Source organism: Miscanthus floridulus, chromosome 6, assembly GCF_019320115.1.
Source record: "Miscanthus floridulus cultivar M001 chromosome 6, ASM1932011v1, whole genome shotgun sequence".
In the NCBI taxonomy this organism is placed as follows: Eukaryota; Viridiplantae; Streptophyta; class Magnoliopsida; order Poales; family Poaceae; genus Miscanthus; species Miscanthus floridulus.
In genome coordinates this window covers 139,916,435-139,941,048 of record NC_089585.1, presented here as the reverse complement: position 1 = coordinate 139,941,048, position 24,614 = coordinate 139,916,435, and the positions used below count along the sequence as shown (strand labels likewise).

The 24,614-nt window shown below is 48.9% G+C and overlaps 1 protein-coding gene, 1 long non-coding RNA gene and 1 pseudogene across 2 annotated transcripts; 2 read left to right on the top strand and 1 right to left on the bottom strand.

The window, feature by feature from the left end:
• The first annotated feature begins 921 nt into the window (after positions 1–921).
• On the top strand, positions 922–5,816 carry LOC136461361 (protein NRT1/ PTR FAMILY 5.10-like; annotated as a pseudogene).
• Positions 5,817–15,723: 9,907 nt separating this feature from the next.
• Positions 15,724–17,115, bottom strand: LOC136457132 (probable glutathione S-transferase). Its single transcript, XM_066457174.1, has 2 exons — positions 16,689–17,115; positions 15,724–16,618 (listed from the first exon to the last, which is right to left on the bottom strand). Exons 1-2 carry the CDS (start codon positions 17,010–17,012, stop codon positions 16,232–16,234), a joined length of 711 nt encoding a protein of 236 aa, XP_066313271.1. The 5' UTR covers positions 17,013–17,115; the 3' UTR covers positions 15,724–16,231.
• A 6,084-nt stretch (positions 17,116–23,199) lies between these two features.
• LOC136461449 (uncharacterized) lies at positions 23,200–23,714 on the top strand. The gene is made up of 3 exons (XR_010760330.1): positions 23,200–23,295; positions 23,498–23,581; positions 23,658–23,714. It is a non-coding gene; the product is annotated as an uncharacterized lncRNA (long non-coding RNA).
• The last annotated feature ends 900 nt before the right edge of the window (positions 23,715–24,614 follow it).

Below are 24,614 nucleotides of genomic sequence, written 5' to 3'. Positions count from 1 at the left end.
TCACCCAGCTTGTAACCCCCTACTACGAGCACTTCGGTGCAAGGAATACAAGATCGATCTCTCAGACTGGATGTAGGGCACCAATTGCCTGAAACAATATAAACCTTGTATCTCTTTGCATCACCATCTGGGATTAGGGCACGCAGTTCACATTTACTTGTTGGTTGAGGACCCCCCGGTCCGAAACACCGACAGGTGTCAAATAGACATATGAAATGACCATTTTACCCAACGGTGGGGTCCGTTTGTCAGCCACGCGCTCGGGCAAGGTGTAGGCACGCCTCCCGCGCCACCGTAGCCAAGAAGAAGGGATGGCGGGGAGCTGCAGCAGCGACACGAGCCCCGACAGTGACATAGAGAGCCCCAGCGTGTAGGGAGGCGACCTCGTCCCCAACGGCGGCGGCGAGAGCCAGGTGGCGGCGCGCGTGGAGCTGCCGCAGCCGGTCCTCGCCGTGGATCTGACGCAGCACGCGTGGTGGTGACGCGAGGAGGTCCGCCCCAGCCGCCTCAGGCGCGCAGGCTAGCTCGGCCCCGGACAGCCGCCGTGGGCGCTGGCGTGGGCGAGCTCGGCTCTGGTCGCCGTGGGCGAGCTCAGCCTCGGACAGCTGCCTCTGGCGCGGGCGCGGGCGAGCACGGCCCCGGCCGCCGCTGGCTGGCGCGGGCGAGCTCGGCCCCGGATAGCCGCCTCTAGCGCGGGCACGGGCGAGCTCGGCCCCGGACAGCCGCCGCGGGCGCGGGCGAGCTCCGCCGGGGGCGCGCGCGGAGAAGAGAGATGAGGTCGAGTTTGAGAGAAAGAGGATAGGGATGAGAGGGGTATTATGGACGTTTTGACTGACCGAAACCACTTATGAGGACTCCCAAACGGTGAAAAACGAACAGAACACCGACGGAATGGCTTGGAGAGCAAAGAAGTTCAGAACGATGGCACTCGTGTGCGGTCAAATTTTTTAATGGCTTATGTGTAATTATAATTTTTTTAATGGCATACATATAAAAGCCTCCTCCCTGTCCTTCCTCCACACTCCCACCTGACTCCCGCAGGTCTTGGAAAAGCTCGCCCCTCCCGACTCCCCTACGGCTCCCAAACCCACGCGCTCACCCTCTGCCCCGCCCCGGAGGCCGCAGCCACCCCGCGCCCCTCGCCCTCTCCCCGGAGGCCACCCCGCGCTCTCATCTGTGCGCCCCCGACGCCGCTGCGGGGTTCTTCCTTCGCCTCGCCGCCGACGACGACGAGCGGCCCCGACGCGGACGCGGGAAACGGCGCCCGCCTCTCCGCCTCTTCCTCCTTTTCCTGTGGCGGCGACGGTGGCGGGTACAGTGGCGTGGGCCCCGCCCTACTCGACGGCAGCAACCCAGGCCGCCAAGCCCCCCGATGCCAACCACCAGCTCCAGAACAATCTCTCGCAGGTAATCGTCCGATCTAGCTCTCTTCCCAAGATCAGGTCTGATTGAATCAAGTTTTGTTCTCGAGATTCGTATCATCTCAGTGTACAAATTTATGGCCCCATTCGGCTAGCTGAAACTGGCTGAAAACACCGTTCTGGATGAATGGTTGCGAGAGAAAAACACTTTTTAGGCTGAAAAAAGAAGCCGAACAAGTCGGCTTCTGGTTAAGCCGAACGGGGCTATAATTGCATTTGATGATATGATGCAGCTGCACATAGGTCGTTGAAAACCTAGGTCTTTGCACCTGCATTTATATAGGCAAAAGAAAACCCAAGGTCTATGTACTACGTACTGTCGTACGGGCTAATACTGAATTAGACAATGCATGGTGAATCAGACAGTGCCGAATTCGATTGTAGTAGGTTCTAGGTAAAATTTCCATTTCTATACTAACGAATTGGAAAATGCCTGGCACCTAAAACCATCTTAGACTGTCTCCAACACCGAGATGCAAACCCAAAATACGTCCCCAACAGTGCTTTGCCTACCCAAAAACACCTTCCAACGGCTGACCCAAAACCGTGACCCATTTTGCCTACCGGAGCAAACGATACGCAAAAAAGCATCGCCTCTCTCCTCGCTACGCAAATCGTCCGCGCACGCCTCCACACCGCCGAGGTGGCCCGCTCGCCCGCGCACGCCTCCGCACCGCCGAGGTGGCTCGCTCGCCGCCACGTCGGAGAAAGCCCAGGCGCCGGCGCCCTCCTCCTCGTCCCTCTCTCCTCCTAGGCTTGACCCCGCGACTCACCCGCGCGAGGGCGTGCGCGTGTGCGCGGCATGGCCGCCGCCGCCGCCCGCGTCGAGCGCCGCCGGGCTCTGCTTTATGCCGTCGCGGCCACCCTGCGCCCGGGCTCGGCCGGATCTGAGGCCCCACGGCGCCCAGCCCCTTCCTACCCGCCCGGCGCTAAGGAGGCTCCGCGGGGTCCACCTTCGCCGCCGCTGAGCACCATGAGCGGCCACAACACCGGGCACCGGGCACCATGAGCACCATGAGCGGCCACAGAGGAGAGAGGGAGAGGGGGAAAGCCCGCGCTGCGCCACCGCCTCGGGAGAGAGGGAGGACGGCCAGCAGAGAGGGGGAAGAGAGAGAGGCGGCTCGCCACGCCGAGCCGGGCTCGCCCGCCGCGTTCGACACCCGCCGCAGCGCCGCCACCTCGGGAGAGAGAGGGAGAGGGAGAGAGGAAGGGGAGGCGACGGGAGCTTCGTTTGCGTCGGTTGTTGGAAAAGGAGATTTTTTGCGTCCGCGATCCTTCGCTGTGCGCTACTCAAATCATAATATGTCTCTCGTTTTTAGGTCCGGCCTGTTGGAGACAGTCTTACCCACCTTAGTTTTCCTCACTTGGACGTGCATCTAATGCATCTGATTAAACGCTCATTGTGGGCCCGAAAAGTTTCCTGACATCCTGACATATGGAACGCGTGTTTCGTGGAGAAACCATCGACACCGGTCCGAAGTTTTTTCCCCGAAACCTTTCATACCCGCCCGCCCGTACCCGCTCCTCCGACACCGCCAAACGCGCTCGCGTACCCACTCTCCTCCGACACCGCCAAATGCCGCGCTTCTTCTCTCCCTGCCCGCGAAAACTACCGCGCTCCCACGCTCACGCCGCCACGCGAACCGCCGTCCCGAGCCCTCGCGGTCTCTCGTCGCACGCTCTCGCGGTCTCTTGTCGCCCCGTGCGAGAGGATGCCGGCGGCAGCAGCGGGCCAGTGCGGTGGTAGGGGGAGGTCTGGACGCGGCGTGGTCTCTCGTTGCACGGCCCTGTAGGTAAAATTTCCATTTTGTGCTAAGGCTGCCCAAAAAGGTAAGGGTGAGTGCCTTATTTGCTTCTGATGCATGTAATTCATTGGAACAAATGATTATATATTGTTTTGATGTCTATCACCGGCACTACAGATTTATATTGCACATTGATTGGTAGGGGATTGATGGTGAGTGCTTAGCTTGCTCGGTGGATCCATTGTTGTCTCTTGATAGTGTGCAGATTGGTAGGTGATCGATGGTGAGTCCGATTGCTCAGTAGCTCTGATGCTTGGTTCGATTATTTGATACTGCGTTGGGTAAACCTGCTTCAGTTTCGACAAGAGACGTGTAGAAAAGTGCCCAGTTGATAAGTTTGTGATTCAGTCGTGTCTGTGTTGAGAATATATATGGTAGTTTCTATGAGCTGATTATATGCTTGCCATAAACTGATTGCTTTCCTCAATTACATAGCCCATAAAAAATGTGTCTGTACTGCTTCTTTTATTTTTATGAGTTAAATGCACCAGAGGTCCATTAACTTGTGAGTAGGTTTCGGTTAGGTCCATCAACTTCCAAAGTGGCTTTTTGGGTCTATAAACTTTGTACGCCGTATCACCTAGGTCCATACCTCTCCACGTTGGCTTCTCGTGCTGACGTGGCATGATGCCGTGGCCATGCAGGCCGGCCACGCCCCGCGGGCGCACGAGCAGATGCCGGTGGACGGCGCCGCCCCACCCCACTTTGGAAGCTTGTATCTCTCTAACCAGGCTGAATTAGACCACTTTAAGCAAAGTTGGAGATCTCGCGTAGCTCTACAACATTTGTTACTACCTTTTGTGTCAAAACTAAACGGATTCGGAGTTAAGAGGGGGACAAAGATTGATGTTTCTGTGTATTTTTACGGTAGTATTGCATGAATACAGAGCGCGGCCTCAGGGACGACGGCGGCTGCGGCTGCCACCTGCTGCTGCTGGTCCTGCTCCTGGCGGCGGCCGCGATCAACGCATGGAGCGGGGTGGCGACCATGCTGCCGCTGCTGATGGCGTGCGTGGCCGACGCCTGGCTCGAGCGGTACCGCACCATCGTCCTCGCCTCCCTCTTCGTCGTGGTGAGCTCCTCTTTCTCTGCACTCCCGATTCTCTCCCCTGCCCCGCATGCCCGGATCGTTGCCTTTTGACGTCTCCCATTTGGGCGAGACCGCGCGCACTTTCGCATAAAAAGTGCGTCCACCTCGGCTGGGCTCGTGGATTTCGCCTGACCCGTTTCGCTTCACTCCAGAGCATGGGCATGCTGACCGCCTCCGCGCTCCCGGCGTTCCACCACGATGGCTACAGCAGCTACGCCTCCAGATCGCTGGCGTGCTCCCCGTCCCCCGTGCCAGTGGCCGTCTTCTACGTCTCCCTGTACCTGGTGGCGCTCGCCGAGGCCGGGCACAAGCCCTGCGCGCAGGCGTTCGGCGCGGACCAGTTCGACCAGAACGACCCCAAGGAGTCCGTGTCCAGGAGCTCCTTTTTCAAGGTACTTCGGCATGTGCTCCGGCACCGCCGTCACCACCATGGTGTCCAGCTACATCCAGGACAACGTCGGCTGGGGCCTCGGCTTCGGCATCCCCTGCCTCGTCATGGTCTTCGCGCTCCTTGTGTTCTTGCTCGGCACCAGGAATTACCGCTACTACACGGCCACCGAATCGAGCCCCTTTGCTCGCCTCGCCAGAGCTTTCGTTGCGCTCGTCAAACGCTCCAAATCGAGCGAGTATGACGGGCAATTCGCTACCTGTTTTTGTCGACGTTTGGTTCTCGAGGTCGAGGGACACTAGTGAGTTAACAAAAGTTGTTTGATCATCTTGGCAGCACTCTTGCGAGCGACGACGCCGGGCACCGGGAAGAAGTGAAAGGCGTGCTGCGCCTGTTCCCCATCTGGGCGACATCCATCATCTATGCCGTGATCTTCTCGCAGTCGTCCACGTTCTTCACGAAGCAGGCCACGGATCGGCCCGACGCTGCGCGTGCCGCCGGCGGCGCTTCAGACGTTCATCAGCGTGACCATCATGGTCTTCATCCCGGTCTACGACCGCGCGTTCGTGCCCCTAGCGCGGCGGCTCACGCGCCTGTCGTCCGGCATCACCATGCTGCAGCGGATCGGCACGGGGCTCGCCCTGGCCCTGGTCGCCATGGTCGTGGCGGCGCTGGTGGAGATGCGGCGGCTCGGCGTGGCGAGGGACGCCGGGCTCGTGTACCAGCCCAAGACGGCGCTGCCGATGAGCCTGTGGTGGATGGTGCCGCAGTACGTGCTGTTCGGGCTCTCGGACGTGTTCGCCATGATCAGCTTGTAGGAGTTCTTCTACGACCAGGTCCCCGACGCGCTGCGCAGCCTCGGGTTGGCCTTCTTCCTCAGCATCTTCGGCGTAGGCCACCTGTTCAGCAGCTTCATCATCTCCGCCATCCACGGAGCCACCAAGAAGAGCGGGGCGAGCTGGTTCTCCAACAACCTCAACCACGCGCACCTCGACTACTTCTACTGGCTGCTCGCCGGGCTCTGCGTCGTGGAGTTGGCCGCGTTCGTCATCGTCTCGCGCGTCGCAGGACCAGCAGCAGCAGGTCGCAGCCGCAGCCGCCGTCGTTCCTGAGGCCGCGCTCTGTATTCATGCAATACTACCGCAAAAATACACAGAAACATCAATCTTTGTCCCCTCTTAACTCCGAATCCGTTTAGTTTTGGCACAAGATGTAGTAACAAATGTTGTAGAGCTACGCGAGATCTCCAACTTTGCTTAAAGTGCCAAAGTCTAATTCAGCCTGGTTGGAGAGATACAAGCTTCCAAAGTGGGATGGCGCGGCGCCGTCCACTGGCCTCTGCTCGCGCGCTCGCGGGGCCGCGGCTGGCCTGCATGGCCACGACATCATGACACGTCAGCACGAGAAGCCAACGCGGAGAGGTATGGATATAGGTGATACGGCGTACAAAGTTTATGGACCCAAAAAGTCACTTTGGAAGTTGATGGACCTAACCGAAACATCCTCACAAGTTAATGGACCTCTTGTGCATTTAACTCTATTTTTATTATATACCATTTATGCTCGTGATAAGCTTATTTTGAAGTGTATCTTCATTCTAATCTGTCAGATCATCTAGCTACTTAATCATACAAGCAATTGATTTACTTAGCTGACAGGCTACCACAATATGACCTTATATGAACATGATTTTGATCTCATTTGAGGCTAAAACACAGGGAGCCTACAATATTGGAGTCATATGAAGGATCTCTTCGGGTATGGAATTTTTGCAATAGACGGGGATAAGGGGAGGCACCAGAGGAAGCTGGCAAGTCATGAATTCTCAACCAAAGTTCTAAGTGAATTCAGCAGCGTTGTCTTCAGAGCCCACTATCTTGTCGCTACAAGACGACAGTACAGCCTATTCGGGAGGCCGTATCGTATCGTGGATTATTTACTGCTGGCTGGTTTGGTGTGAGAGAAAAACACTGTTTCCGGCTGGAAATTTACGATCGTTTACGAGCAAGCGAACAGGCTGACCCTATTGTTTCCTTGCATGCATGGATAATATACGCCCCTGGTACTTTGTTTCCTAATTGTTAGCATGATATCATGTGTGTCGTCTCTTTCTTTTATATATGCACATAAGAAACTGGAAAAGCAAAGTTGCAAGTTTTGTGTGGAAGTAATCAAAGCAAGGTAATCATGATCCAACTGAATTTTGATTAAGAACTTATTATGTTTTTTTGGGGGGGGGGGGGGGGGTAGGTTGGCACCAGTTAAAGTTGGTCAAAACCTATGAAACAAAAAATAAACTACAACCAAATAATTATTTGGGGGGAAAATGTGTTGGAAATAAGTGCCTAATATACATTCCAGATTTTGTTTGGAGGAAAAACTCATAGATAAAAAATGATGCAAGCACATAACACAAGTAAACAGGCAACATATTGAGTAGAACAGGATTGCGCAAGGAAATTACTCAATGATCCCGCGCAAAACGTAGTCGAACGTGTTGAAGTAGATGTTGCAGATCACCAAGCGGTCGCGTGTAGACGCTGCCCAAAAACCTGATTGCCGCCCCGTGCAGGAGTCTCGCGGCAGTGGTTTCGGAGATCCCGCTCTCTTCAAGTCCAGTGCACGCCGAACTCAAAGGTCGACGAGGCGCAGCAGCGAGAAGTTCAGCACAGCGAGTGGGAAGGTGAGCGTGTGAATCCGTACCCTTCAACCAGGACGTCTCCTGGTTTTATAGGCCTTCATAGTGCATCAATTCCCTTCATCAAGCAGTAAAAACTGCCCAATTTAATGACAGAAAATGCTGCAATTAAACAGCAGAAACTGACACACCTTATTACTGTTTAAAACGGCAGTTTCAATCACATTGAAGCGCCATTACGCTCAGCATAAAAAAATAGAAACTGCACAAATAATAGCCTGCTGTACACGTACGCGTCGCGCTCGTCGCAAGTCACGCGATTTTTCACGCGAAAAATGCGCGCGAGCTGCGCGTGCGTGTAGCAACAGTCTCCTTCTCTCTCATTTTCACCTATTTTGCATAGAGAGGAGACTCTCATATTTAAGCAAGGCAACCTCTCCTTGAATTAGCAATATGGGACTATAGGTTGTGCATGCTTTGAAATTTTCAGATTAGGCTAAACATGGGCCTAAATCCAACAATCCCCCACCAATTCCAAAGCTGCTGTACTGAACATTCTTTATATATACCAGATTTTCAGTATAAGTCCCATAAGGGTTGAACTTACACCTAGATCAACCAGGTCCATCTTCCAGCAGCTTGTGAATGGACTAAGCCTTGAATTCATAGCTTTTTGCTGTCAGATTTCTCTTGAAGATCCAACTGGTACTAGGCTGTAAGAACGCCAAGTCCAAACGGAGCTTTAAAAGGTCTTGCTCCTCGATCTTCTCATGAGCTTTCCAAAGAGTACCCCACTCTCATGAACTGCGACCTAACAGTTTAGCTCACATAGGTGTATTCATTTTAGGTATCCTGTAGGACGATACCTTTTCCCTCGGTGGACACTAGAATACATTAAGGCATAATAGCCAGCCTTCCATACAGAAGAGAGTACATTTCATGGAACATGGGTAATTTTTTTTTTAAATAGACTGTACTCCCTGTTACAACAGTAACATGTTTTTCTCATTTTCCAAATCAGGGATCTCCTATCAAAGGAAATGAGTTGCCATTACTTTGCAACTAAATGGGTCTCAACCCCATGTCCATGTTTGCAACAGAAATTGCTGTCCGTGCAAGCCCTTTTGTAAAGGGATCTGCTAGATTTTTCTCACTGCGAATATAATTCACAGCAATTACTCCGGAGTTTTTCAGCTTTCTAACATATTTAAGCCTCCGCTTCACATGTCTCGAGGACTTCGAATTATCCTTAGTACTCGTAACTTTGATCAATACCGTTTGGTTGTCACAGTACATAAGGATTGCCGGAATTGGTTTCTCTACCAGTGGCAAGTCCATGAGTAGCTCTCTTAGCCACTCGGCCTCAACAGTAGCCGTGTCAAGTGCTACAAGCTCAGCTTCCATGGTCGACCGCGTCAAAAAGGTCTGTTTACATGACCTCCATGTAACCGCAGCACCTGCTAGTGTAAACACATAGCCACTCGTGGCTTTAATTGCATCCGCATCAGAAATCCAGTTGGAATCACTATATCCTTCCAATACAGATGGATAACCAGTATAGTGAATTCCATATTCGATTGTACCTCTCAGGTAACGTAGCACTCTCTCCAGTGCATCCCAATGATCCTTCCCTGGATTAGAAGTAAAACGACTTAATTTGCTCACAGCAAAAGATATATCGGGACGTGTTGCACCAGCAAGATACAAGAGGGACCCAATTATTTGTGAATATCTCAAATGGTCCAACCCTTCGCCTTTATTTGTCCTTAGCTTTACACTAGCATCGTAGGGCGTAGGGGATACTTTGGCATTCTCAAAGCCAAAGCGACACAATATTTTTTCCACATAATGAGATTGATTTAGAATAATCCCATTCTCATTTTTGATCAACTTAATATTCAGGATAACACTTGCTTCACCCAGATCCTTCATGTCGAAGCATGAAGATAAGAATGATTTGACCTCGTCAATCACGGCAGTGTTAGTCCCAAATATGAGTATATCATCCACATACAAGCACAAGATCACCGTTTGACCCCCACCATGGCGATAGTATACACACTTATCTGCTTCGTTTACAACAAAACCAGCAGAAGTTAAGGTTTGATCAAATTTTTCATGCCATTGTTTGGGTGCTTGTTTTATGCCATATAATGATTTTAACAATCTGCAAACTTTACCCTCCTGTCCCTTAGCCACAAAACCATCAGGTTGCTCCATATAGATTTCTTCCTCCAACTCTCCGTTAAGAAAAGCTGTCTTTACATCCATTTGATGAATGTGTAGACCATAGGAAGCAGCTAATGCAATGAGCACCCTAATGGTGGTTAACCTGGCCACAGGTGAATAGGTGTCAAAATAATCTTCTCCTTCTTTCTGGGTAAAGCCTTTGGCCACAAGCCTCGCTTTATATTTTTCAATCGTGCCATCTGGTCTCATCTTTTTCTTGAAAATCCACTTACATCCAATAGGGTTGCACCCAACAGGACGTTCAGTGATTTCCCAAGTCTCATTTGTCATGATGGAGTCCATCTCGCTACGGACTGCCTCTTTCCAATAGTCAGCATCCAAAGACGCATAAGCATCAGCCAGAGTCGTAGGCACGTCATCCACAAGGTATACAATAAAGTCATCTCCAAAAGATTTCTGAACCTTTTGTCTCTTACTCCTGCGCGGAGTGATGTCTAAATTGTTATCCTCCTCATTATTCTCTCGCAGAGGTGTGTTCTCAACTTGTTCAGAGTTAGGAATGGTTGCATCTAGATTTTCTAAAGTACTGCTACTTGGTCTCATAGGAAAGATATCCTCAAAGAAAGTAACATCCTTAGACTCCATTATTGTATCTACTATAATCTCTGGAGTATCGGATTTAACTACCAAGAATCTATAGGCAGGACTATTCTGAGCGTATCCTATAAAAATGCAATCGACTGTTTTTGGCCCAAGTTTCCTTTTCTTCGGCTCTGGAATGTTGACTTTCGCCAAACATCCCCACGTTCGCAGAAAGTTGACATTGGGTTTTCTGCCCCTCCATGCCTCGTATGGAGTTGTGTCACTTCTCTTGGTGATAACTCTATTGAGCACAAAATTTACAGTCAAGATTGCTTCCCCCCACCACATCTTTGGCATACCGGCACTCTCTAATAAGGCGTTCACCAAATCTGTAAGTGACCGGTTTTTCCTCTCAGCTACACCATTTGATTGTGGTGAATAGGGTGGTGTAAATTCATGGATAATCCCATGCTCAGAACAGAAATTAGAAAAATCATTAGAGATATACTCTCCTCCCCGATCATCTCTAAGTCTCTTAATCTTCTTTTCTAACTGGTTCTCAACCTCTGCCTTATATATTCTAAAATAGTTCAGCGCTTCATCCTTAGACTTCAGCAAGTAAACATAACAGTAACGTGTTGCATCATCAATAAAAGTAAGAAAATACTTTTTTCCTCCTTTAGTCAAAACACCATTCATCTCACATAAATCAGAATGGATCAAATCTAGTGGTGCCAGATTCTTCTCAGACTCTAATGCCTTAAAAGGTTTTCGAGGTTGTTTTGCTTGCACACAAGTTTGGCACTTAGAATTCTTGACTATTTCACATTTAGGAATTAACTCAGATCTGGACATTCTAGAAATTGTATCAAAACCAACATGACAGAACCTCGAATGCCATACATCAGCAGAATTTTTATTCAAACCGGTACTAATATTCAAACTATAACAAGAATCCATAGTACTTAGGCGGAACAAGCCTCCGCTGTCATAGCCTTTTCCTATAAAAGCCCCAAATTTAGACACTACAACTTTATTCGACTCGAATACTAGCTTATAACCACTCCTACACAGGAGAGACCCACTCAGCAGGTTCTTGTTTATCGCAGGTGCGTGCTGGACATTCTTCAATTGGATGGTTTTCCCTGAAGTGAGCTTCAGATCTACCGTACCAACACCAAGAACAGAAGCACGCGTTCCGTTTCCCATTAGGACGCTGGAAGTCCCTGCTGCCTGATATGAAGAAAACAAGGAAGCATCAGAACACACGTGAACATTTGCACCAGTATCAACCCACCAGTCGATAGACTGAAATGCAGAATAAACAACAGGAGATTTACCGTACCCTCCTGAAGTCGAGGCCTCGCCAATGGTCACATTAGTGAACTTTTTGCTCAGTTCAGTGGTTCTATCCTTGCGGTCGGGACAATCCTTGGCAAAGTGACCAGGATTACCGCACACAAAACAGGTGAGATTCTTCAGATCCTTTTTCTCTGTTTTCTTCTTTTTAAAGCTAGTAACCTTATTCGCCTTGGGACCCTTCTTCTTGTTAAATTGTTTCTTGTTTTGAACAAAATTGGCACTGTTCTGCACGTTCTTCACCTGCACATCTTTTGCCCTTGCCTTCTCTTCCACATCAAGAGCTGCAATGAGATCTTCAATAGAAATCTCTTCTCTTTTGTGCTTCAGAGCTGTAGCAAAATCACGCCACTCTGCAGGAAGTTTAGCAACAATCGCTGCTGCAACAAACTTTGGAGGTAAAGCACATCCCAAATGTGCAATCTCGCCAACCAGAAGCTGGAGGTCGTGTGCTTGAGTTACAATTGATTTAGCACTGTCCATGCTGAAATCAAAGAACTTTTCGCATACATACAGCCAGCGACCGGCTTCGGCTTCTGCATATTTTTGCTCCAAATCCTCCCACAGCATGGTGGCCGATGAGTAATTCATATACACATCATAGAGTTGATCCGCCAAAATGGTGAGGATGCAGCCCAATGCGGTGTTATTCGCATTCTCAAACTGCATGGTCTGTTCCTCTGTGATGGGAAACACAGGGTATATCACCGACCACAGCCCCAATGACATGAGCCAAAACTTGGCCCTTGTCTGCCATCTGCGGAAGTTCTCACCTCCAAACCTCTCAGGTTTCATGGCATCAGATGCATTATTTGCCATTGCTAGATCACAGAAATAGGCACAATCAGGTTTTTGGAATGTTGGAAATAAGTGCCTAATATACATTCCAGATTTTATTTGGAGGAAAAACTCATAGATAAAAAATGATGCAAGCACATAACACAAGTAAACAGGCAACATATTGAGTAGAACAGGATTGCGCAAGGAAATTACTCAATGATCCCGCGCAAAACGTAGTCGAACGTGTTGAAGTAGATGTTGCAGATCACCAAGCGGTCGCGTGTAGACGCTGCCCAAAAACCTGATTGCCGCCCCGTGCAGGAGTCTCGCGGCAGTGGTTTCGGAGATCCCGCTCTCTTCAAGTCCAGTGCACGCCGAACTCAAAGGTCGACGAGGCGCAGCAGCGAGAAGTTCAGCACAGCGAGTGGGAAGGTGAGCGTGTGAATCCGTACCCTTCAACCAGGACGTCTCCTGGTTTTATAGGCCTTCATAGTGCATCAATTCCCTTCATCAAGCAGTAAAAACTGCCCAATTTAATGACAGAAAATGCTGCAATTAAACAGCAGAAACTGACACACCTTATTACTGTTTAAAACGGCAGTTTCAATCACATTGAAGCGCCATTACGCTCAGCATAAAAAAATAGAAACTGCACAAATAATAGCCTGCTGTACACGTACGCGTCGCGCTCGTCGCAAGTCACGCGATTTTTCACGCGAAAAATGCGCGCGAGCTGCGCGTGCGTGTAGCAACAGTCTCCTTCTCTCTCATTTTCACCTATTTTGCATAGAGAGGAGACTCTCATATTTAAGCAAGGCAACCTCTCCTTGAATTAGCAATATGGGACTATAGGTTGTGCATGCTTTGGAATTTTCAGATTAGGCTAAACATGGGCCTAAATCCAACAAAATGCACAGAAGAGAGTATGTTTGATTAATTTGGTTCCATTGAAGTAAACCATAGACACTTTTGGTGATTAAGAATACTAACAATCTAACCACAGACACTGTTAGTGGTTAAGAATACTAACAATCTAGAAACTACTGATGTTTTAAGATCTTTCATGGACTGCATAATAGAAAATAATGCAGAATTATCCTTCAGGAGAGGCTGTTTATTTTGAGCTCGTTGCTCCTCAGTGCATGGTTGTTTGAACACGTGTTTCTGTAAAAATCTAAGGGGTGACTTAATTTTCCTGCAGCAATGGTCTGGTTTGAATATTGAAACTTTAATTGCATGGAATTTGTTTTTCCGATCTTCTAAAACTTTTAAGCCGGCACCTGGTATTCCCATACCCCAGCCAATTTCATTCTGTCAGTAGTTGTTGAGATAATACTGTATATGTACAGCACAGACGCCGTACTGAAGGTCTGATGACATTGATCGACTTTGTTAAAAAATGATGCATTATATAAATTTTGCAGGCAGGCAGGTCATCACCTACAATTTCCAAATGGACTCCTATCCTCCAAACTTGTCTTTGATCTTCCTTTATTTTGCCTTGTGATGAGGGGTTTGTTTTCTATTCTTTGTGTGAAAATAATATAATACTAGAAAGCAGCGTGGCCTTGCCGCGCGGTCCTGGTGCTTGCATCATGGAGCTAATAATTATATTGCAATTAGTATTACTTAGCTTCTGTGGAGAATAAATAGCAGTAATACAATATAATTATACAGATAAGTGGAGTTGATGTTGATCGTTGGCATTGCAGAGGATAATAGTTGGAGTCTCTTTTTTTTTCAATTAAGAACTATGCACGACACACCCATCATTGTGAAATTAAGAATTGTATATATAGGATCGTGAAGCCGGTAGAATCACTCAATTGTTTTATTTTATGTGTGTTATGGGTAAGCTAGCATAAAAAATTCATAGCAATTTGAATAAAGAAAATAACTCTATTAATTTTTTAGAAAACTCTTGAGAAATCTAGATCCACATTAATAGCAAAAAATTACACTAAAACATGTGATGTTATGTGTTTACAGTGCAGTGCTAGTTGTGTAGAGTTCAACAAACTTGGTTTGGCATTTTTAAATTTTTATTTGTTTTATTATGTTATTTACAAAATTTCAATCGTTTTAGACAAATAACAAATTCGCAGAAAAATAGAAAAACGTCGTCGGGCCGAATTTGGCCCAGTAAGGCCCAGGTTCGGCGGGAAACAGGCCCGAGCGGGAGGCAGGCCGGCCCATTCAAAAGACCTGGATTACGGGTTGATTTCGGTAAAGTTCGAGGGCTTTTTTACAAAAAAAAAACCACGCCTCGCATGGTCTGGGCCGTCCACGCGCCCGATCCTACGGCCGGGAACGGCTGGCGACGTGGCCACGCTCGTCGGCCAGCTTTTAGGTGCAGGTTTGATATGTAAAGATGTTGAATAAGAATATTATTAGATTTAAGAACTGAACCATGCAAACTGAAACATGTGGTGTGTATCGGTGAAAGATAAATAATTTATATTCTTCATAGGACTCCTCTTCATTTTGGCATTTTATCCGACCTGAAATGATTTCAGCCGTTAATTCTTCCTCAAGAAAAAATGGTGATTGATATTTCTGATGACTGGATTATTGGTTTGGCAGGGCTACAGAAAGGTGGATCCTGACAGATGGGAATTTGCTAATGAGGAGTTTCTGAGAGGACAGAGGCACCTTCTCAAAATGCAATGGTTGCATGGTGTGCAACTGTGCATGCAAACTGTCCGAGATGTCTCTGTGAACTTCTTGTACCAACGGAGGGTGGATGTTTTTTTCCCCTTTGGCAGCAAGTTTAGACCTCTAAGACCCACTAGCCTACTCACTTATACTCTCCGTGCGCAGCTAGAAAACTAAGTTAGTATTTGTGGGAGAAACATCTTATAATTGGGTTTTGCCTTTTTGTTGAGTTTACAGATATTGCTCTTCAATGTGGTATATTAAGAGGTTAGATATGTGTATGGCCCCCACATCCATCCTGTGAAAGTGTTAATTAGATTGCACCCATGTTTTTTCATGAGGGCCTTAGATATATAGTCCTATAGTTATACAAAACTATCCCAAATGTAGTAGTGTAGTAATGGTTTGGATGGTGAAATAGATTGATTTGGACCCATTATTTTTTTTTCATACTCTTATTGTGTTGAAAATTTTAAAGCCCCGTATCAACCCACGGGTATATGCTAGTTCAACATACAATTCGTGCAAACGTTTGTACACGCTCGTGACTTCGTGAGTCGTCTTCTCTCCGAATATGCATGAATAAGCAGTATACGTACAAACTTCTATCAAAATTTGATTGTATAAGTAGTAACCAATTGATCAGGCTATCAGAGTACAGAGGAAGCAAAGAGTACTAGGGTAGTCTTTTAAGTAAGAATTCATTTTGCACAGCGAGCCCTACTGCCCAAGTGCAACACAACTATTTTTTTCCGATAAGGAAAGCTTTATTAATTTTAAGATCGTTACATTGAGATGATACAAAACCCTTGAGACACTTTCGACCTCTGTATAACAAGGATACACATAGCCTTACATAAGATTTTTTAAAAAAAAACACTAATAACACTCGATCTAAAGACTAGACTACCACCCATGTGCCCGGGTAAAAAAAAACTCCTTTCCCACTTGCGTCAATTGTTGAGATGCCGCTACAACCAAATCTTGTGAAATTGGCTTACGTAGGACAGGCCATGAACGAAACCAAATGTATAACCGAGTAGATAACCCGTAAAGGAAAAAAAGTTTTTTTTCGAAAACCAGGTCGTTCCTTCGTAACCAAAGCTTGCTGCTCCTAGCAAACTAGTGAGTTCCGCTTTCTTTGCGGGAGTCAATGTCACCAGCGAGGCAGCGACATCACCAAACAAGTGTTGACCAAAAGCCATTAGCTAATCGCAATAATCTGCAGCAGGTGGCGCGTGCGACAGCGACGGGCGACCAAACGTGCTAAGCAATAAGCCTTTTCCTACATGATGAGATTGACGACGACCTCAATCTCGATGTTTATTTCGGCATCGTCGATCTGGCCACCGAGACGCACTTGTCCCTGACGCCGGCGAAGTAGGCGAGGAGCCTAGCCCGGTCCGGCAGGCACGCCTGCACCGCTTCGCAGGACCTGTACTCCGCCGCCCACCGGCGGAGAGCAGGGAACTCCTCATCACTACCGCTCGTCTGGACGCTCACTCCGGCCACCTCCTCCAGCACGCCGAGCCAGTGCGCCAGCAGGCCGCCGCCGGCGATGTCCGCGAGGCCGATGGCGGCGTCGCCTCCGAAGAACCTCTTATTCTTCAGCTGCTCCTCCACCAGCGCCAGGCCCGCCCTCGCCGCCTCCATGGCCGACCTCTGCGCCTCGCCCTCCCCGAACAGCGCTAGCCGCAGCCGCTCCAGGCACTGTTTGTTAGTTGTTACGAGTACATGAGCGTCGGAATCGAAGGTGCAGGCGTGCTGAATCATACGTTACCTTGTTCTCGATGAAGTGCGCCCAGAAGCGCGCCATGGCGCGGTCGTAGGGGTCGACCGGCAGCAGGGGCGGCCCGTGGAAGGCCTCGTCGACGTACTCGACGATGACGAGCGACTCGCAGACTGCTCGGTCGCCGTGGAGGAGCACGGGGGCCTTCTTGTGCACGGGGTTGCTGGCGAGCAGGAGGTCGCTCTTGCTGCTCATGTCCTCCAGGATGAGCTCGTAGGGAACGCCCTTGAGGCGCAGGGCCACCTCTGCGCGGTGCACGAACGGGCTGCCGAATGCGCCGATGAGCTTCACCGGTTCCGCCGTCGTCATGTTCATTGTTCCCTTAGCGCTCGGGGATTGTCGCGGCCGGCCGGCAGTAGTTGGGTGCCATGTATACGAGGGTCATCGCCTCATCGGGTTTTGGTCAGCGCAGCTTCAGTCGTTACAGAAATGCAGGCCAAAACCAGACGATCGATTTATTTTGCTTATCTAGTCTAGAATGTATAAATATTGGTACACAGGACAGTAGCACATTGAGCAATGGACGATGGAACGAAACTGCTGCGAAACACTCTGTTCGTCCAACTCTCGGTCTCGGGTAATGACAACAAAATTGTTCTACTCTTGGATGTCACATATGTGCAGTCAGTAACACTCTTGTCTTAAAGAGCCCAATCATCTATTTGCGGTCTAAACTTGTACGGACTTGTGTTGGGCATAATTTTGCTCGGACTCGCATCCAGCCTATCGATTTTTTTACAATTTGGCCATTTTTTTAAAAGTTTCTTACAAATAGACTCCTGGCGTAAAGAATTCAGGAAATGGACCATTAGCTCGGCGCCAGCGTCTCTGCCGCCGAGCTGGCGGGCACGGCAGGGTGGCCTGCCAGGGAGCTCGGCGCCAGTCACTGTGGCGCCGTAGATCTTGGCGCCGAGCTCGGCGCCATAGTGACTGGCGCCGAGCTCGGAAATATCTATCCGGCCCGCGCCTCGTCTTCCTTTCTCGCCCAAGCCGTCCCTACCCGCGCCATCGCCGCCGCCCTTGCCTGCTCCACTGCCGCGCCCACGCCCACGCCCACGCCGCTGCCGCTGCTCCGGCGGCCGAGCCAGCGCCCTCGCCGCGCAGCGCTGCCGCCGCTGCTCCGGCGGCCGCGCCCTCGCCGCGCAGCGCTGCCGCCGCTGCTCCGGCGGCCGAGCCCACGCCCTCGCCGCGCCATCGCTGCTGCTCCGACGGCCGAGCCCGCACCCTCGCCGCGCCGCGCCGCCGCTGATGCTCCCTCGCCCGAGCCCGCACCGCGCCGCCGTGCCCTCGCGCCGTTGCCCGTGGTTGGCGGCAGCGCCGCGCCGCCACGCCCTCCACCGCCGTCCTCGCCTTAGCCTCGCCTTGGTCTCCACCGGCGGCCTCGGCCTCGCCCTGCCTTGCCCCCCCTCCACCGCCGGCGTGCCTCCCACGCCCATCGAGCCGGACTCGCCGCATGGAGCGTCGGGCACCCCGCGCCCGCCGCGCGCCACCTCTGTCGTCGGCCGCGCCACCGCGGGCCCGGATCTTCACCTTGACCTACGCCCGTCGTCCGCCGACCCGGAAAGGTAAAAATTATGAATATGCAATGTACCTATTTAATTGGTGTTTGTTATTTACTAGTTACTATGATAACTCAGTTAGTTGATTTAGTGAGATATATATGTAGATAGATAGAAACATAGATACATTGGTAAATAGATATAGTTAGATATCTACTTAGATATGTAGTTATATTTGTAGTTAACTACATATGATCTAGCTATTTAGTGAGTACACTATAAATATATACGTAGTTATTATCTTGATTACTTAGTTTGTAGTTAGAAAGTACTTGTTAGGTACTATCTATCGTCTAATTTGGACTAAAGGACATGCGTTTCGTTATGTTTTTTAAATAGATGGACAACCTAGTGACCATATATCATGGAGGCACGGTTGAAAGCGATCGCTATGGATATGTTAGAGTTTCTTGACATGCAAAGCGTGCCTGTGCTATTCAATGATAGGCCTTCATTTAGTGAGATGGTTGTAAGGGCTCGGGAGGAGCTGCATTGCTTTGGAGATGATGACATTGCAGTTGATGGTGTACTGCACCTAGGTTGTCCTCCGAACATCTTCAGGTGACTGATCTCAATTGGTTGTGCGGATCAGTGGGAGAACTATGTGAGATCGGCAATGAAGAGCCAGCTGCAATGTTTGGACATGGTTGTGCGTCGGGTGTTAGTTGATCCAATCCCTCATGGGTTTACCCCAGCAATGGATCATCAGGCACACATCGACCCTCCCGTTCCGAAACCTTACCTGCATGTGCAGATTGCGCCTACGGCTCCTGATGCTCAATCTGCCCCTAATACGGTATTTGGAGATGGTTGTCATACTCATGTTTTCGTGGCAGACCCCCCTTATGAGATCCCTTTGACAAAGAATCATCCGAGTAAGTGTCTTAACCGCATGATTTTTGGGAGCTTACCCCGTTCCTTACATCTATTTCTTTCATTCTTTCATCATTTATGTAATGACGTTGCAGGAGACATTCCTGAGAATATGGATGTGCCCCATGTTGCTGCGCAAGTGCACTTTGAAGATGGATTCCGTGGCTCCAATAGTGTTGAAATTATGCATGATTCGGAGCCATATGAGATGGCTAGGGCTCTTGATTCTGATGATGATAGTCCTGTTGGAGAGCTGACGGAGAGTGATGTTGAGATGATGAGGCGTATCTTTCCCGACCGCCGTGATCCTAGAGTTCATGAGTTTAGTGATCTTGCTCATTCCGATCAGGCGTTTGCAGAAGGACGTGATGATGAGCTCCTAGAAGCTCCTGAGGCCGGTCCTAACATGGTAATTGAGGAGGGGAGGGTGTTCAATGACCTCCCTGCTTTGAAGAGGTGGTTGTAGGCTTTTGCAGTGATACGAAAGAGGCCTTACAGGGTATTGCATTCATATGTGAAGCACCGTTACACAGTTGTATGTGACAAGGAACGCTGCCCATGGAGGGTTTGTGCAAGGAAGCAACAGGTGACCGGAAAATAGAAGATCACAAAAGTTGTCAGGCCACACAATTTTGCTGACCATGAGCTGACACCGAGGCATCGACAGTTGACATCTACCATCATTGCCAAGCGGTTGATGGGAATTTTGCAGGGAGAACCCAACATGAAGGTGAGAACAATTATCAGGACCGTTGAGGTGTTGTATGGAGGATATGTGATAACTTATGGTAAAGCATGGAGGGCTAAGCAGCGAGCGTGGAAGATGATATATGGGGACTAGGAGGATTGGTATGAGCAGCTGCCAGTTCTTTTCAATGCAATCAAAGCAGTGAATCCAGGCATGCATTATGAGTATATCCCAAAACCTAATGCATGGAAGGATGGGAGGCAGATATTTTTCCGTGCCTTCTGGTGCTTCCCTTAGTGTGTCGAGGCCTTTAGGCACTGTCGTCCCATCTTCTCCATTGATGGTACATTCTTGATTGGCAAATATCAGGGCACACTTCTTATAGCCATATCCTATAACGTGAACAACAAGTTGGTTCCTTTGGCATTTGCTTTTGTTGAGAAGGAGAACAATGACAGTTGGGGATGGTTCTTGAGGCTAGTCCGGATACACGTGGTTGGGCCTAGCAGGGAGGTTGGCGTCATATCTGATAGGCATCAGGGCATACTTAATGCTATGCGAGAGCAGTTAGAGGGGTATGCACCTTTGCACCATCGTTGGTGTACTCGACACCTTGCCGAGAATCTACTCTGGAAGGATGGTGTCAAGGGTAACTTTGATCTGTTCTAGGAGGCTGCTCGACAGATTGAGGACAAGTACTTTAGGGAAAAGTTGGAGCAGGTCAGAACCACATCAAATGCAGAAGGTAGACAATGGCTCACAGGTTTGATGAGGGATTTGGAGAAATAGACGAGAGCTCACGATGCCGACGGCTGGAGGTACGAGTTTCAGTGTAGCAACATGGTAGAGTCATTCAATAAGTTGCTATTGGGGATACGTGGTACGCCCGTGAATGTAATTGTTCAATTCACCTTCAATAAGCTTGTTGCCTGGTTAAACGATAGACACGCCCATGCATTGCAGTTGAGGAGTGATGGAGAGATATGGGCTCCGAAACCAAAGGCACACCTAGAGAAGGCAAGAGAAAGGGCTGGCACACATGAGGTTGCATGCTTTGACCATGCCACAGGGACTTATCAGGTCGAGCATAGGGGCGGTACAACGTCCGATGGTGAGGTCCGAGAGTCAAGGATACATGTGGTTGTCCTCCAAGATTTCAAGTGCACTTGTGGTAAACCAAGGCAATACCACTTTGTATGTTCTTATTTGGTGGCAACAGCTAGGCATCACAACTATAATATCGAGAGGAGGATACCTCACGAGTTCAGTGTCAACACGCTTGTGAACACATGGAGCCCCCGCTTCGTGCCTTTCTAGGACCCTGGAGAGTGGCCTCCATATGATGGGCCGAAGTACATTGTGGATCCAGCTTACCGTTGGAACAAGCGTGGATCAAGGCAGAGGACGAGGCACAGGATGGTTATGGATCAGATACCCGAAAGAACTAGGCGTGGGAGAGGAACTCCATTTGTTACTGATCCCGAGTAGTACGAGTGCGGCAAGTGTGGTAGACTTGGCCACAACTCATGAAGTTGCCATTGGTAGATTAGTGAGGTAGGACTATTGGTTTATAGTATTTTTTTATATTTGTCTTATTCATATATTTAATTATGCATGTTTCAATTTATGCTTTTATTTGTGTCAATTACTTATATATTTATAAGTTCATGTTTCATTGTACATTGGAATTCTAATCCATTCACTTTTTTTGTAGGATGGAGCAATTCCACCTGCTCGACCCGACGTACGAGGAGACCCACCGAAGACGTCTCGTTGCGCTGGGGCAGGTAATAATCTATAAGTTTTATTCGTACATGTGTTCGTAAAGTAACATGTGACTATGATTTATTCGATGCAGGACCTTCCGCACCTTTGTTCTAGGACCCACAGTGGGTTCTTGGACATTCGATACGACGACAGGTACACTCCTTTCCTATAAAGAGCTGGCCTGGATGTCATCTCCTTTTAGGTTCATTGTGGGTTGCCCAAGTTCAACTCAGCGGCGATAACTGCGTTGGTAGACAGGTATTAAAGTGAATCATTACCTCCATTCATGGCCATTTGTTCATGCACTTGTCTTTTTTACAAGTAATCTTGCTTTGTCTTAAATATAGGTGGCGGTCAGAGACTCATAGCTTCCACCTACCTTTCGGGGAGATGATAGTCTCGCTTTAGGACTGTTAGAAGATGCTAGGCCTAAGGATTCATGGGAACCCAGTCACCGGGCAGTGCAGGTCAGAGGGCTAGAGAGCACGAGTGGAGGCCTTCCTTGGGCGTGAGCTTGGCGAGCAAGGGGCTCACACTTCTGGAGTTCCCATCTCATGGCTACGTGCAGAGTTCATAGAGTGCCCTGAGGAGGCAGATGAGGAGACGGTTGGGTACTACTGCCGGGCATGGATCCTACACCTTTTTGCTTGCGTTCTCTTTCCCGATGCCATGGGTGACAATGTGTCCTGGATGTGGATCCACTGCCTCAGTGACTGGGACCAGGTGGGTCAGTACAGCTGGGGCTCTGCAGTTTTGTGTTTTCTATACTGGTAGCTGTGCGAGGGGTGTCATCAGTCTACGTCCAACCCATCACTTGGTGGATGCGTGTACCTGTTACAGCTGTGGATGTGGGCTCATTTTCTAGTTGGTCGTCCAGAGGTTCTGGCTCGTCGTGAGTGGTTCCAAGGTCAGCCTCCAAGTCGCCAGCCGACATGGGCATACCTTTGGGACCAGGTCAGGGTTTCGCACACGAGGATAGACCGGGCGTACATTGAGTACACGAACGAGCTAGATACGCTGACGGCGTCTAGTGTAAGTAAATTTTATTTTCCATGCTGCTTTGAAAAGGATTAGTATACCATCTAACATCTTATTTGGACATATTGCAGGTGGAGTGGGAGCCGTATGGTGGAGAGGATGCACTTCCTTTTCAGCTGAACAACGTCTGTGGGGCCGATGACTACTTCTATAGGATGAGGTGCCCTCTAATCTGCTTCTATGCTGTCGAGTACCACCTGCCAGATAGGGTTGCACGCCAATTTGGAGTGAGACAGCTTTGTCCTATGCATCTGTTCTCGACTGGCGTTGACTTACACAAGTAAGTGTTTTGATATTTCAAATGTCTCATGATGATGGTCCATTTTTTATAATATGGTGCCACGTACATGGATTAATGTAACGATGACATACGTGCAGGTTGGATCGTCAGAGGAACAAGAAGATTTTTGACTGGGAGAGGCACCACCAGTCCTACATTGAGGAATGGGAGGAGATGCACGACAATGTGGACAACAACAACGAGCCGCACACGAACTGTGAGTTCAGGCGGTACCAAGCTTGGTACCAGCGTTCGACACGGTGCAGGCTGAGGCTACAGTGGACCGAAACTGACTACGCCGACATCGAGTCCTTCGACGATGAAGACACAGCGTACGACCAGTCGACTCGTGTAGGAAGGCAGGTGGAGGCAGGACCGATCTTGGACAGAGTGGTAAGCCAATCGCCTTATTTTGTTACGTTGAGTTACATAACAATACATTAGGCATTCTTGGACCGACATTAGGAGTTATCTATTATAGTTATTGCAACCTTCGAGCCGTATAACCCTTATAATAAGTTACATTCTTGTACAAAAGAAAACAAAACTAAATGCTATCTGTTCAGAAGTCTTATTATTGAGAACTTTGTTACAGGGCAATACACTGAAATGCTCAGTTGAAGAGATCGAGCGCGTTCGGCCGAGAGTCAATGACGACTACATACTTGGCTTCCTAGACGTAAGATTTAAAATATTCTTTCAAACATATCATTAATACGTTATATTCTTTCAGTTAACATAGTTTTGTACAACAGAGGCTGTCACGTCGTCTACGCCGTGCGGCTAGTCGTTGTGGTTGCAGGACAGACACGATGCAAGACATGTACGTTCCTTCTGTAGGAAGAGGAGCCTTGGGTTCCTCTAGTCAAGCAGCTTGGGCCCTCCCTCTCAGCTCCATGACGCTCCATCGACCCATCCTACACCGCCACTAGGCACTAGGCGACACCGTCCGCGTGACCCTTACACTCCAGGCACCAGCGCTCTGGGTCACAAGGGTAGGGGCAAGAGTAGGAGGCAGTGAGGGACGTGGTAGGTGTTACTATGAACTATTGTGAATTTTGTATTTAGTTTTCTATAACTATTCGGGACTGTATGGATATTGTGGACTATTTGGACTTTGCATGACATATTATGTTGGTTGTGATATTCGTTGTGGTTGTATTATGCTCATTGGATGATTAAATGTTTGGAATATATATTGATGTCTCTGTTTGTAACTGTGGATGCTCCTAATACAAGATCATATCTTGCGAATTTTTTGCGTGAACCTTTAATCTTACTACACTTGTACAAAGGCACAAATGTAGTACACAGATTAACTATAAATTTATTACAACGTGTATAATCCAGAAAATATTGTACATATGCTTTGTAGATGAATCTAGGATTACCAAGCAACAGTGAACGAATCTATGCTTTTCAGACAATAAACATAGACTTTTTAGATACACGGACAGCATCAAATTATCACATCACTGATACAGTACTGGCATGCAAGGAAGCACAACTCCACTCTATCTCCACCATCCATCTTATGACTGTTTGATCCAAGGGCTGAGGTGAAGAGGCACATGGATCGCTGACATGGCACATTGAGAGGCCTCCATTCCTCCTCTCATCCTATAAATAACCACTCACTCCCTCTCATTCACACAAACAACAAGGAAGAAGAACACTCCTCAGCATTTGCTTTCATTGCAGTACCAATGTCT

Coding starts and splice junctions, on each gene's coding strand:
- LOC136457132 (XM_066457174.1), bottom strand. CDS start 17,012: ATGAACATGACGACGGCGGAACCGGTGAAGCTCATCGGCGCATTCGGC. Junction 16,619..16,688: donor CGCACTTCATCGAGAACAAG/GTAACGTATGAT, acceptor ACTAACAAACAG/TGCCTGGAGCGGCTGCGGCT.